This window comes from Muntiacus reevesi, chromosome 19, assembly GCF_963930625.1.
Source record: "Muntiacus reevesi chromosome 19, mMunRee1.1, whole genome shotgun sequence".
NCBI classification, from domain to species: domain Eukaryota; kingdom Metazoa; phylum Chordata; class Mammalia; order Artiodactyla; family Cervidae; genus Muntiacus; species Muntiacus reevesi.
Window position 1 is genome coordinate 38,333,532 of NC_089267.1, and position 16,253 is coordinate 38,349,784.

The window sequence follows — 16,253 nt, forward strand, 5'->3', positions numbered from 1 at the left end:
CTCTCTTTTTTCAATCAACCTTCTGCTGCCATTCTTCTGTGACCTGCTGTGGTCTGCAAGAGCATGATGTCTTTCTTGTACCTGCAGACAGTTCTCAAGCTGTCTGTAATGTTCAAAACTTAAATTTTTAAGTATGGTCTTATTGTTAATATAGATAATTTTCTATAGATATTATCTATAGATAATAGAATAATTGTCCTCACTTTTACTCTTCCTAATTTACCATTCCTTCTTCCAGTGTGTGTTAGGCTTCCTGAGAGGGGTGGTTGTCTTCTTTCTTTCTTTTCTTTTTTGGCTCAGTGGAGTTCAGAAGTCTTGCTGGAGTGCTTTAGGTGACAACATTCTCAAAATTTATGAAGGGCAAACTGATTTTTCTCCTCAGCATTCAGGAGTATAGTGCCAGATAGGCCACCTATTCGTTGCTGAGGCCTGAGACAAGCCCAGTTACCTGAATTCCTCATACTTGCGCAGATGCAGGGTCAGGGAAGACTCCTCCCACGCATACGGCTCCTTCTTGGTCTCTTGCAGGCCACAGAGACCACAAAGGGTGGTAGTTGCTGAAGCTAACATTCCCCAGGAAATCCACAGATTTCTACAAGAAAAATTCCTCCTAAGACTTGCCATCTCAATGCTCTGGTCCCTCTGATGCTTGTCTCCAGATACTCATCCAGTCCATAGTGGTAAAGAGTGTTGTATGGTTGTCTGCCCTCAGACGTCTACAGAGGCCAACCACCACCTGCTCTAGCAGTTAACACAGAGGAGGTGGTAGAGAAAGGAGGGGAGTCTTTAGAGCACCATTTTCCCAGAATCCCTTGCTCCAAGACCCCCCCCCCCATCCTTATCACTATTACACACATCTCACATTTTTTTAACTGAAATTCAAATGTAACTGGTGAGCCTTCATTTTTTATTTTCTAAAAGTCTGGCAACCTTACTTTAAGTGCATTTATTGAAAAACAAGAAAGACTAGAGAAATTAATTAGGCATTCAAGTCAAGAACCTAGAGAAAAAGAGCATAACACAATAGACCACATAAAGTAAAAAGAAGGAAATTAAAGGCAAAAATTAATGAAATAGGGAAAAAAGACCAAATAAAAGCAGTAGGCCTACCTTCAAAAAAAATGAAAAATTGGTTCACTGACAAGAGCAATAAAATAAACCTCTGGCAAGTAAAATGAGGTAAAAAGAAGGAGGAGTAAATAACATTTGAAACAGAAATCAGATTTTGAAAGAGGTTCATTTTAAATTACAACTTTATACTAACAAATTTTAAAGTCAAAATGAAAATCAGTTTCAAAATACAAATTACTAAAGTATGCTTAAGATGAAAGATAAAAGTTGGACAAACAAAAATAACTGTAGGGAGTTATAGAGCTTTTCTTGTTGGTTAGATAAGTCTTATGTTATAAATCTTCCATAGCATAGAAAAATTTCAATACTTTCCAGCTCATTTTGAAGCTTGCATAACCCTGACACAAAAATTGAACGAGTGACACAAGAAAAGCAGAGATTAGTTTTGCACATTTACAGAAAGTTGCTTTTTACATCTTGTTTGGGGGGAGAAAAAGCGTGTTGTACAGTAGTCATGCAAAGTATTATTTCATTGTTATCTTAAAAAATAATGCATTTGTGCCTAAATTTGTGTCTTTGTATGTATATGTGTAAGCTATACTGAGAAAAATGAGTCTGAAAGGATACACATAAAATGATTAAGTGTTAAGACAGTACTGGAAGGGAAAGGTGAGAGGAAATGGTCACTCTTCATGCATTGTGGTTACATTTTGAATATTTTTACAGCAAGCATGCATTGTACAACACAGAAAATTATTTTTAAAATTTACTTTACTTTAAATATAGGGCTTCCCTCATAGCTCAGTTGGTAAAGAATGTGCCTGCAATGCAGGAGACCCCAGTTGGATTCCTGGGTTGGGAAGATCCCCTGGAGAAGGGATAGGCTACCCACTCCAGTATTCCTGGGCTTCTCTTATGGCTCAGCTGGTAAAGAATCTGCCTGCAATACAGGAGACCTGGGTTTGATCTGGGTTTGATCCCTGGGTTGGTAAGATCCCCTGGAGAAGGGAAAGGCTACCCACTCTAGTATTCTGGCCTGGAAAATTCCATGGACCATCCATGGGGTTGCAAAGAGTCAGACACAACTGGACATCTTTAACTTTCAATTACTTTAAATACATTGCAAGAGTCCCTAAGGGACTTTACACATGGTTTCTTTATCAATTGTATTTCCAATGGAACAGAACAAATTTTTTCCAAATTATTTGATTACATATCCACTAAGTAGGAAACAAAGCAAATCCTGAGACATTTCCCATTTTTATTTTCAATGAATAAGAAGTTGTGACCCTGACTCAGCTTTTACTTCTTGGAAATAATTTTATTTTAGAAACTGACTTCACAGTGACCCTGCATCCACACATTATGGGGGTTTTTATTACACACTTGTCTATAGAGGGCTCGGGACACCGTCATTCTCAGTGCTGCTTCATTTTCTTTATAAAATAAAGACACTTGGGATTTGAACTCAGAGGAATATAAGAAACCGATTTTTTGATGAATTCAAATAGTACAAGAACTGGTCTTTTGTGTATTGTTTTAGAGGGATATTGTTATGGATTAAATACTATTCAAAGATGCATTTTTATAATTCCCTCTTTAGTATTATGAGAACAGTGCATTAGTAGTGTTCTCCAAACTCTGACTGATATTTCTAGAATGAAGATATAATTAAGGAGAAGAGAAGGCATTTGGGAGATACAAAACACTTCTGTCCAGTGGCTCTCAAAGAAAACTTCGTCCTACAACCAGGCACCCCAGAAGAAGCAGCTAAATATCGAGAAAAGATCTATTACTTTTCAAGTCCTGAGGCTAAAGAAAAGTTTTTGGAGCAACCTGAGGAGTATGTGGCTCATGATGAACCGTTAAAGGTGAAAACAATATTCCTATCCTGACAACTGGTCCTGTATCCTTGTTTAGAGACTTGTTACCAGTCTCCACCATTTACTCAATATAATAAAACAGTATGGTGGCAATATCTAGGTTTTAAGAACAACTTTTTGGAATATAACATAATCTAATTATCTATTTGATATCTTCAGTAATGCCTTACATCAAACCAACACATATTTTTTTTAGCTGAAGTATTTAATAGGAAGTCACACTCGAATTTATTGCTTGTAATTTTATTTGATTTATTTTATTGCCTAATCATTTTGATGTACCATTTTAACATCTAATTTCTTGTTAGACTTTTTTCCCCCACAATATTGTGATTTTGCCATTGTGGATATGAAATAGTACTTAGGAAATCTTTGGGCATATCATTCTTTCTTTCTCTTAATTATTTTATTAGTATAATTCCCTTGGGATTACAAAATCAAAATTATAAATCATAGTATATTGTCGTGGGGCTTCCCTGGTGTCTCAGCAGTAAAGAATCTGCCTGCCAGTACAGAAGAGGTGGGTTTGATCCCTTTGTATGGAAGATGCCCTGGAGAATGAAATGAGAACCCACTCCAGTATTCTTGAAAATTCCATGGACAGAGGAGCCTAACAGGCTACAGACCATGGGGTTGCAAAGAGGTGGGCATGACTCAGCCACTAAACAACATATTGTCAGGACTTTCAATAATACTGATGCCTTGCTAAACAGAACGTGTAAAACACAATTTAAACTCTTGCAGATAATTTGGACCATTTTCACGGCTATTGCATGCACCTTTAAACTCTTCTCTGAACATTTCCTTCACAAGGACAAAAGGTGATGAGGCTGTGCTTGCTTCCCTCTGCTGCTCAAAATCCATTACTGCCAGCCCCTTTGAGGCTCATTCCATCCAAATATATCACCATCTCCCACTCCTGCTGTCACCTATAAATATCAGAGTCATTGCCCCACATTTACAAAAGATTTATCTGCTCCTTCATCCCAAACCTCATCATTGTTCTTGACCAGCTTGAGCATCAGTGGACAGTCCACACAACCTGGATCTCTGTGAATTCTCTGGTTTTGGGGCTTCCCTATCTCCCATGGACAGAGGAGCCTGGTGGACTACAGTCCACACAGGTTGCAAAGAGTCAGACTTGACTGAGCGACTAATACTTTCACTACTTTCACTTTATCTCCAATACAGAGATTACAGATTTAATGAAGGCACCTCTAACATTCCTGTATCAGTGGGCTTTTTGTTTGGTAGAGAGGTTTTGGTGGTGGTGGTGGTGTTTTTACCGTACTAAGAAAATGTCTTTGCATTCTTCCATAATTAACACTTTTTAAAAGAAACAAAATTAATTTTATTTTATTAAATGCCTTTTGGCACTGGATCTCAAAATGCTCTGTATTTGTTGATGCTCCCTGAGGATCATGGTTGATGCCATGAATCATGTTAATTGGTATCCTAATGTCAAAACATCCTTGAGTTTGTGAAGTAGTAATTCAGTCTTAGGGAGAGCAGTTAATAACCCTTATGTTTTCTAAATTCTTAAAGCTGCTTCTTCTACACTGTCCCTCTCCTCTACTCCCATCCTTGATTTATCCCCTATTTCAGGCTCCACCATTAAGAATATGCCTTCTCGGCCCCCATGGCTCTGGCAAAACTGTCTGTGGAAGACAGCTGGCAGAAAAATTGGGCATTTTTCATATTCAGTTTGAAGAATTTCTTCAAGAAAAACTAATGCTCAAAACTGAAAAGAAAGTTGGACCTGAATTTGAGGACGATTCTGAGGATGAACAACTTGTAAATCAAGAACTTGAAGAGCTTGCAATTAAGGCCAATGTTACAATTGAGGAAGAAAATACAAAGAAGCTGGTAGGAATATTAATACTTTCTTTGCAGATAATTGTGCTTGCTGGTGTTACTTTGGAGGAGTAGAATATAAGTAGTATAAAACTCCATATATAAAATTTCAAAGAAGTAAAATAAAAAATGGCCCATAAAAGTAGTTTAAGAGTCATCTTCTCAATATGTTAAATACAGATCTTGCTACTCATCTAGAATATAGAGTACTGAGTTTTACATGACTCCAGTGAAAAACAGAAAAGCTTTCCCTGACAAGAGTGTTGTATAGCATTTATTTGGGGCTGTTATTTGATGGACTACCCAGATGGTTCAGTGATAAAGAATCTGCCAGTGCATGAGATGCAGGTTCAATCCCTGCATCAGGAAGATTTTCCTAGAGAAGAAAATGATAACCAACCCCAGTATTCTTGCCTAAGAAATTCCATGGACAGAGGAGCCTGGTGGACTAAAGTCCATGGAGTCGCAGAGTCCAACATGACTTAGTGACTAAACAATAATATTATTTGAGATGTCTGATCTAGATGATAAGATTTCTGTTATTGTGTTCTGTTTTCTATTTACTAATAATACTATAAAAAATCTGCCCCCACACCAGTAGAGATCTCAAAATATTAATTTCTAATAATCCCTCATAAGAAAGTTTGTATGTATCTTTTTTGTTGTTCTTCAGCACTCAGTCGTGTCTGACTCTTTGCAGCCTCATGGACTGCAGTATACCAGGCTTCCCTGTCCTTCACCATCTCTCGGAGTTTGCTCAAACTCATGTCCATTGAGTCGATGATGCCATCCAACCATTTCATCATCTGTCACCCCTTCTCCTCCTGCCCTCAATGTATCTCTTAGGTGGTTTCTATCTGGGCGTATAGAGAAAGTTCATTATTTTAACTCGCCTTTTAACCATTTCTGATATATCTGAACCCCTTTTTTCAAAATTATCTTCTATAAATGGACACAGGTACAGACTATATTAGATGACTGCCTGCCTGGCCCATTCTCTAATCAGGATGTAGATTGAGTAGTTATAAGATAGGTGACAAAAATCAGTTAAGCTTTATAGGTGTGTGATATAGACTGATCTTGGTTTTAGTAAAAATGATGAGACAATCAAAATTAGTCATGCTACTTGCTAGTAGCTCCTCTTAGCGATAGTAAATATAATTTCATATCCATCCTAAAGGAAATCAGTCCTGAATATTCATTAAAGGACTGATGCTGAAGCTGAAACTCCAATACTTTGGCCACTTGATCCAAAGAACCGACTCATTGGAAAAGACTCAGATGATGGGAAAGTTTGAAGGCAGAAGGAGAAGGGGATGACAAAGGATGAGATGGTTGGATGACATCACCGACTCAATAGACATGAGTTTAAGTAAACTCCAGGAGTTGGTGATGGACAGGGAGGCCTGACGTGCTGCAGTCCATGGAGTCGCAAAGAGTCGGACTTGACTGAGCAAATGAATTGAACTGAACTGATATTAAATATTAGTTTAAAGAAAAGAACTCAGATTTTTAAATGCTTACAAACAATAGTATGAAAAATGACCTGAGAAAAACAGGTCTTATATTAACTATGTAACATATTGCTATTTACTAATATAGAATTTTAAGTTTTGTTTGTTTTATAATTTTTGTTTGTAGCCTCAGGAAGTGCAGCTTACAGATGAAGAAGAAGCAATCAGATTAAACCTAACAGAAAATGAGCCATTGCCTCCTGAAATCCTTGAAGCAATTCTTTCTGAGTGGTGGTTTAAGGAACCGATATGGTATCTTAATTTATATAGACTTTTATACACTTATTGACTCTCATTTGCTTTATTCTTAAAAGTTAAAAATGTAAAAAAAAAAAAAATGTAATCCAACATAAGTTAAGAATTTTCTCCTTTACTCCAATGTAAACTAGTGATTCCACCCATTAAAAATATCTAGGAGATTATTTTTAAAATACTGATCCCAGAGACTCCAAACAATTGAATTAAAATTTGAGGTGCAAGGTTGGGACCTAGGCATTGGAGCCTCCCAGGGGATTCTAACGTGTAGTCGTGACTGTGTGTGTGTGCTTAGTAGCTCGGTCATGTCTGACTCTTTGCAACCCGATGGACTGTAGCCCATCAGGCTTCTCTGTCCATGGGATTCTCCAGGCAAGAATACTGGAGTGAGTAGTCATTTCCTTCTTCAGGGGATCTTCCCAAGACCCCTGACCAGGGATCGATCCCAAAACCAGGGATCAAACCCAGGTCTCCTGCATTGCAGCAGGTAGATTCTTTGCCATCTGAGTCAACAGGGAAGCTCAGTCATGATTAGGAAATACATGCTTAATATATGTATTAGGCATACATCTTGATAAAAAGATTACTGCTAATCACGAAGAACAAATATCCCAAGTTAATGATTTTAGTGCTTTTCTACGTATGGGAAAATGCAAGAATCTGGGGTCATTGAAATCCTTCCTGAGATATGTAGTCTACTGTCTAGGGGCTCATTTATCTGATAGACAGAATGGTTCACCCTATTTTTTTCATTCTGAATTCTTTTCAGGGTATATTGTTAGTAGGTGACTGCAGTGGGTTGTGATTTAACCCCCATATTACTGGTTGGTGAACAACACTCTTTGTTTATGCTGTTTGTTGTTCACATCACTTAATAGCTGTCCATAGTCTTATACCTTTACCAAAAGCCAGGAACAACTTGACCCCAGACAGAACAAATTTAAGAGTTACAGGTCACCAGAATGTAAAACTTTGCCTCAATTTCCTAACCACAATCTCTTACCTTGATATCCACCAGAAGAAAGTGAAATGATATTTACAGTACTGCTAATAGCAAACACATATATGGAACTTACTGTGTGTAAGATACTGTTCTTCTATATTGTATTCATATTAATTTCCTTGATCCTTATAACTACCTATGGGACAGGAACTTTTTTATTTTCTCATTTTGAAGATAAGGAAACTATATCAATGAGAATTAGAAAAACCTAGCAGGTCCCAGTGCTCTTCTGGTCATTCTCTTTTACTTAGTTCCTGACATAACTGAGTAAGTGGGATTATTAGTCGCTTTAATTTTAATTTCTTATTCCCTAAATTAGATCAATAGTTGAGGTAAACTTAGGCATGTTGCTTGCAACAACATAATCATGGGATGTTCTTCATTAACTTAGCTCTTAATCTCACATCAAACACACACATACACACACAAAAAAAACAACACATGGATTGAAGAAAAGTAAAAAGTGAAATTCTAAAAGCCTAAATAAAATAGGTGAACATTAGCGCTACATTCAAAACTTATTATAATGAAAAGTTTGTAATAGCATAAGAAATTTTAGTATATAATGTTAAACTAAAAAAAGAGGATACACAGTTATTTATGATAGAAAGTTCAACAAATGAAGAGCAAACTAGAAAGAAACAAAATGTCGATAACCTCTTGGATATGAGATTATAGATAATTTTGTCCTTTCTTTGTGCTTTTCTTTATTTCTTATTTTCTATAGTGAAATATATTACTTTTATAATTAGGAAAAAATCAGCACTTTTTAAAAAGGCCTCAATCCTAGAGAGAGCTTATTAGTTACTGAGGTATAGCTAATTGCATTACATTACTGAGGTATAATGGTAGAAATGAAAATGTTGATTCAGAAAAGGGTTTGCCAAGACTTAGCTACTGTATGTGAGAAGCAGGAGGGAGTTGAAGGGTGTCTGAAGTTTGGCCCCTGGACACTAGTGAGTCAGAGGAAAAGCCTTGTAGGAGGGTAACAGTAAGCGTGATTTTTGATAGTATGATGCATATATAACTCCTGAAGGGCACTCAGATAGAGAACCTAGGCAGTTTGTTGAAAATTCTAAATAAAAATTCAAAAAAGAGCTTGGATGCAGAGGTAAAGATTTAGATGTCATTGACAAAGAAGTGACAACTCGAACAGAAAAGATTTTGCTGGAGGCATCTCTGAAGAAAAGGAAACATATCTTAAGGCAATATATAAAAAATTTCCCATTTAATTAGAAAGGATACAACATTTCTAAATGCCAGTTAAGAGTTAAAACTATCAAATGTTCTTGAAAACACTATTCATATGAAGAAGAAAATGTATATTTAAATATAAATAGTTAAACCAAATTTTAGAGAGACAGAATAAGTTCATTCAAAAAGGGACCAAACTAAACCAAGCCAAGTTCTCCAAGCCTGTGTATGTGTTCAGTCACTGATTTGTGTCCAACTCTTTGTGACCCCGTGGACTGTAGCCCGCCAAGCTCCTCTGTCCGTGGGATTATCCAGGTAAGAATACTGGAGTGGTTTGCTATTGCCTACTCTAGGAGATATCCCTGACCCAAGGAGTAGACCCATGTTTCCTGCATCTCCGTCATTAGCAAGCAGATTCTTTCCCACTGCACCACCTGGGAAGCCCTCTCCAAGCCTGATTGTATTATAAATATTCTCTAATGAAAATGTGTTAACATTCCAAGTTATTTTCATGATTCTTAAAGTTTTATCATACTTGGGCAAGTTTGATGATCCTATTTGAATACAATCATCCTACACATATGAGCCAAGAAAACATTAATCGTTGTCACTAGTTACAAAAAGAGCGAGGGAAGAGGGCATGAATTGTCTCATGAAAAGGAACATCATTAGGAGAAAAATGACTAAAAGGATTCTCAATAAAGAAGGGTGGGGGTAGGGAGGCAGCCCAACAAACTCTTTACATAAAGGGTGACGCCTTATTAGGCTGGGCACTCATCCCAAGCAGAGAACTTACTTTCTCCTTCCCTGTGATCTTCTCACAACTTTTAGTAAGCTGGTATTTAACAATAATTGTCTGTAAACTGATTGACTGCAATTTTATACTATAAATATCAAATATTATAACTTTAATCTAATTTGATACATTTGGAAGAAGAAGCAGCATGTTTATACAAGTAGAAATATTAAAAGAAATAAAAGATGCTACAGTAAACTATTTAAACTTTTTAAAAGTTTCATTGGACATCTAATATAAAGTTGAGATTTAGCAGTACTTTTTTTTTTCATTATTAAATCAATATTTATAACAGACTAGTTTAAGCAAATAAAGTAAGTTATGAAATTTCCACATAGTTCCACAGGTTTTATATTAGATGGTTTCCCACGGTATCCAGATGAGGTCCAGTTCCTGGGAGAACATGGGCTTTTCCCAGATGCTGCTGTGTTTATACAAGTTGATGATCAAGATATTTCTGATCGCCTCCTTCCTGTCCAAATTGGAAAGTGGAAAGTGAAACAAAACAAGAAATTGAAAAGGAAAAAACTCATCAAAGAAATGAAGGCAAAAATCAAGGTATGTATCCATTTGAAAAAACATGAGGGTAAATGTGTTCAGCAACTATCCAATTTCTAAAGTGACCTTTACAAAAATGTAGTTTTCTGATTTTAATACCATATTCAGTATGCAAACTATTTTTATCAAATTTTGACAATTTATCATGAAAAAGTTAAGAATTATTTGAGGCCTTTGTGATTATCTACATGTTAATGCTTCTCTCTTCAAGGCAAATAAAATTAAAGATAGTGGCTGCAACAAAGTATCCTTGTACTAGACATGGGAGCACAGTGAACCAGGCACCAAGTAGAGCAAACCTTAAAACACAAAGACAAAATTTTCATTGACTTTTACTAGCTCCTGGAATGTTGATACCAACCATCAAGGTCATTTTAGTCCATAGTGAAATAAATACAGGTATTAGCTTAGAATATCTTTTCTTAAACTGTATTCTGAGAAGTTTCCATAAAATGTTCAAAAGTGTCATAGGGAACCTATGCGATTGCACACCTAGGAATCTATCTAACAAAAATGAAAACAGTCCATGTAAAAATGTGTTTGTGAAAATTTACACAGCATTGTTCATGATAGGCAATAAGTGGAAACAACTCAATGTCCATCAACTGATGAATGGATAAACAAAATGTGACAAATATCCAGATAAGTTCCCTTGGGTTACAACTCCAGGTGGCAACATAGGAGTCTTCTGAACTCAGTCTACTCTGAAAGAAATCCAGAAACTAGTTGGAGAAACTAGTCTAGGAGAAGCTAGATTCCTGCACATTGGGTAAATGAGAAAATACCCACATTACCTATTAATACATCAAAACAGCTACTACCTGAAGATCTTAGCTTCCTATCAGTTTATACGGACTGTGATCCTCCTGTTTGGGACACTGATAGGTCATGGCACACCCTTAACTTTGGGAGCCGCTGAAAACCAAGAAGATGGCTTACACAAGCACAGAGGCTTGAGAGATGGCCAGGACCTCAGGCCAACCTGAGCTGTATTCATCTGCCACACAAGACCACCCGTCAAAACTGGGAGAGGTGGCTGCTTTATCTAATGTGCAGAGACCAACACAGAGAGTCAAAGAAAATGAAGAAACAGAGGAATATATTCTGAACAGAAGAAGAAGATAAAACCCCAGAAACAAACCTTACTGAAACAAAGATAAGTGATTTATCTGATAAATAGTTAGAAATAATGGTCATAAGGATGCTCACCAATGTCAGAAGAATAATGCATAAACAAAGTGAAAAACTTCAACAAACAGAAAATAAAGTACCAAACAGAAGTCATAGAGCTGAAGAATATAGTCACCAAACTAAAAATTTCAGCAGAGGGATTCAATAGCAGACTCTAGACACATAAATCAGCGAAACAGAGTAGAAAGCACAGAAATAATCCCATGCATATACTGTCAGTTAATTCATGACAAACTAGCCAAGAATGTACAATGGAGAACAGATGGTCTCTTCAATAAATGGCATTGGGAAAACTGTACAGCCACATGCATAAGAATAAAACTTGACACCTATCTTATACCATACACAAAAATCTACTCAAAGTAGATCAAAGACTTGAAACACAAGCCCTGAAACCCTAAAACTCCAATAACAAAAAGGGGTAAGCTCCTTCACATCAATCTTGGCAATAACTTCTTTTATTTGACACCAAAAGCAAAAATAAATAAGTGGGACTACCTCAAACTAAAAAAATCTTCTTCCAAGCAAAATAAACCATCAACAAAATAAAAGACAGTCTAGGAAATAGGAGAAAGTATTTGCAAATCATATACTTGATAACGGGTTAAAGTCCAAATTACATAAAGAACTCACACCACTCAGTATCAAAAAACCAAACAATTACATGGAACTCCGCTCAATGTTATGTGGAAGCCTGGATAGGAGGGGAGTTTGGGGGAGGATGGGTATATGTACAGTCCCTCTGCTGAAGCATTGTCAATGTTAATTGTTAGTGTTAACAGTATTGTTAATCGGCTATACACTAGTACAAAATAAAAAGTTTAAACAGAAAAAAACTATGTGAAGGACTTATATAATATTTAACGCATAGTAAGCACTCAGTATATGTTCATTCATTCATTCATTCATTGAACACACACTGTGGAACACTTATGTGTCAGGCTGGAGATAAATAACAGTAGACAAAGCAGACAAAAATTCTGTGTTTGTGGCAATATCATTTCAATGAGAGACAAATAAGTAATAAATAAATTGAAGTATTATATTCAATTGTAATAAGGGAAATAGAGAACAGTAAATTGTGGGAGGTGAATAGGGAAGAGGGAGTTGAGAGAGAAAAAAAAACAATCAACCTAATTTTTTAAGTGGGCAGATGAACTGAATAAACATTTTTCCAGAGAAGGCAGGACCAACAGATACATGAAAAGGTGCTCAACATCAGTAATCATAAGATAAATGCAGGTCAAAATCACAATGAGATATCACCTCTCACACCTGTTAGGGTGTCTAATAAAAAAAGAGAACAGAGGTAAATGCTGATGAGGATGTGGAGAAAAGGAACCCTTGTACACTGTTGATAGGAATGTCACTGTGGAAATCAGTATGGAGGTTCCTCAAGTAATTAAAAAATAGAATTACCATATGATCCAGGAATCCCACTTCTGGATATATGTGTACAAAGGAAACAAAGTCACTATCTCAAAGAGATATATCTTCTCCCATGTTCATAGCAGCATTATTCACAATAGTCAAGGTATAGAAACAACCTTTGTCTGTCAACAGATGAATGGACAAAGAAGATGTGGTATATGTATATATATGATGGGATATTGTTCAGCCATGGGAAGGAAGGAAATCCTGCCATTTGCAACAACACAGATGAAGCTTGAGGGCATTATACCAAGTTAAACAAGCCAGACAGAGAAAGACAAATACTGCAAGGTATCACTTGTATGTGGAATCTGGAAAAAAAATCAAACTCATAGAAACAGAAAGTATAAAAGTGGTTGCCATGGGTTGGGGGGTGTGGGAAATGGGGAGAGGTTGGTAAGATGATATAAAAAAGTTCAGTTATAATATGAAAAAGACCTAAGGATCTAATGTATAACATGATGACTATAGTTGATAATATTGTACTGTGTAATTGAAATTTGGCAAGAGAGTAGAACTTAAATGTTGTCATACACACAGGATAAGTATGTGAGGTGATGGATGTGTTACTTAACCAAATGGGAGAAGAGTCCTTTCACAATGTATACGTACCTCAAATCTTTATGACACACACATTAAATAGCTCCCATTTTTACAAAGCTGGAAAAATAATAAATATACTATATTCATATAATGGAGTAGTACTCAGTATTTGAAAGGAATGAATTATTGATACTCCCTACAAAAGATCATTATGCTAAGTGAAAGAAACCAGGCAAAGAAAATAGTATTATATGTACTCTATGATCCATTCCATTCATATGACATGTCTTAAAAGGACTCATTTACAGATCTGGATTGAGTAGAATGAATGGAACTTTCAAATCTGGAACTGAGAAGACCAAGATGAGACATGAGCACAGTGGTAAATTATGTGATAGTCTTCTATGCTGAAGAGAAATTATTGTGTTCCATGTGGCCATAGGCAAAAGAAACACTGTTGGTAGGAGACAGGTACAGAAAGATGTATTTCTTTACTAGTAAGACTTTCCAAAAAGAACAAAGACCGAAGGCAGTTGAGCTACTTATCGAAGGCAGATAAGCATAGACTAAGTAGACATTTGGTAGGGAGAATATGGAAGAAAGCTCTCTGGTGTCAGAGAGCTAATCAGTTAATTCCAATTCTGAGATACAATGAGTTAAATTAGTGGATACATTATCACAACCCAATACTCATTAATGTATTACGTGTTAAAACCATGAAGATCCTCTTTCACTGCTCAGACACAGTTGTCAAATTCTTTACATCCTGGACTTGGTTGGAGGAAATCCCTCTAAAGGCATTTCCATCCATCCATTTGCACCACCACACTAAGACCGCATGTCCTAGAACTAAGATTGCATGCCCTGGAACATGGACATGGTGATCCAGTGGCTAAGACTCCACGCTCCCAGTGCAGGGGGCCCAGGTTGGATCTTTGATCAGTGAACTGGAACCTACATGCTACAACTAAGAGTTCACGTGTCACAACAAAGATGAAAGATCCTGTGCATAGCAACTAAGATCCTGTGAAGCAGCACCCCCCCCCCCCAAAAAAAGGATTGCCTGTCCTAGGCATCCGTGGCCAGCACAAAACCAAGGCAAGCCCAGCTGTCAGTCTTCCAAGAACTATGAAAGTAAGGAGGGAGATGCGGAGAGACCCCAAGCTTCACACTCTGCTGTGTGACATCCTTCGCTTTTCTGCTGCTGATCTCTGAAGAAAATGGGCCCAACTGTCTGCTAGGCAAGAGGCTCTGTAAGCTTGAGAATGGAAAAGAGAGCAGAGGGCACACCAAAGCACAGGTGCTTGTTACTTCCCTGTGGCACTCGGCACCTCTAGACCGGTGTTATCTTAGAACTCTCTGTGCTGAGGGAAATGTTCTGTCTCTTCACTGTCCGGTACAACAGCCACTAGCTTTGCTGCTATTAAGCACTTAAAATGTACTTAGTCAGTGAGGCTGAAAAAATCAAATGTTTAATTTTGTTTAAATAGAAAAGAGCTGCAGGTGGCTTTGTTCTTGCTCAGTCGTTAAGTCATGTCCGACTCTTTGTGACCACATGGACTGTGTGTGGCACACTAGGCTCCTCTGTCCTGCACTGTTTCCCGGAGTTTGCTCAAATTCATGTGCATTGAGTTAATGATGCTGTCTAACCATCTCATCCTCTGCCACCCCCTTGTCCTTTTGCCTTAAATCCTTTCGCAGGTGGCTAGTAGCTGCCATATTGGACAGAGCAGCTCTAAAGCAATCAAGCCCCATCCTAGCCATCACATGCCCTAAGATTTGTAGAGCATGTAGAACAGGAAAGAGCAGATTTCTGGAGCTAGTTCATAACCTTACGCATTTGCTCCTTCTTTTCACACCCACAACTCAGGCAAAAGAGATTGTATTTTTATAGCTTTACAGTTAAAGTACCTATGGTAAAACTTTGGTTTAAAAAAGGGACATAAGAGTTTTTATAATCCTCACCTTCTGAAAAGCTACAGAATCTCTCTGGGATTCATATATGAAATTAATTTGATTTCATTTGATTTTACAATTCTTTCTTGAATGTCAAGCAAACATACATTATCTGGGATGTATACTCAGTAACTGCCAGATAAAAGGAGGAGGGTGCTACTGGTCTAGACCAGAGGCCCCAGGTCATGTCTTTAAGGCACCTCTCTGATCTCTGAGTATTTAAAGGGACTGTAATTTCAAGACTCATGAACCAATGAGCCCCAAAACCCAAGGGTAGCTGACTAGCTTTTATGCAAACCTTAAGGTCACATCAGAGGACCCATTCATTGCGTTAAAAACTAGAGGGCTACCCATATACCATATATATGAAAGTATCCAAAACACAAATGCTTTCCTCATGAGCATATGTGGTTTTAGGGTTATTTAGACAATTACATCTTAATAATATGATGAAAAATTATCAGACATTTTCAACAAATAGCCTCCCTATTTCTCCATGTGCAAAAGCCACCTCTCCACCAAAGCAAACAAATAAGTAATATATTTTGAAAAGGGATTCTAAAGTTTGAAGAAAAACTGACTGATCCCAAGTGCCACTTATACCTCTGGAGGGAAACAGCTGATCAAGAGGGCCAGAGGTCCAAAGATACACGTGAGGTAATTATCACCATCACAATCTTTTCTGGAAAGTATCCTTCTAACCAAATGTAATTCCCATTTGGGAAAAAATATTAATACATAGAATGTAATTTTATTATTATCTGTTGACATTTTTAACGCTTCTTTCTTTAACAGGATGATATGATTGCTAAGAGAAGGGCTGAACTTATAATTGAGAGAGAAAAAAGAAGGAAAGGAGGGGTGGTAAGTAAATAAAATTGCTTTTTTCAAAAAATAAAATGGACACATACACAAACACCCACACATATATAAAATATGTATTTTACATATATATTTATATAAAATCTTAACCATGTAAAATGAAAAGATGCATAGTAGTCTTT

General features: G+C 36.9%; 1 protein-coding gene across 1 annotated transcript in view; it reads left to right on the forward strand.

The window, feature by feature from the left end:
- The window catches only part of AK9 (adenylate kinase 9), a 99,668-nt gene that overhangs the window by 58,265 nt on the left and 25,150 nt on the right, over nt 1-16,253 (forward strand). Inside the window, exons 24-28 of the mRNA XM_065911403.1 lie at nt 2,730-2,942; nt 4,560-4,820; nt 6,450-6,574; nt 9,909-10,128; nt 16,045-16,110. Of these exons, the coding sequence (XP_065767475.1) occupies nt 2,730-2,942; nt 4,560-4,820; nt 6,450-6,574; nt 9,909-10,128; nt 16,045-16,110 (885 nt within the window). The remainder of the gene's footprint in view (nt 1-2,729; nt 2,943-4,559; nt 4,821-6,449; nt 6,575-9,908; nt 10,129-16,044; nt 16,111-16,253) is intronic.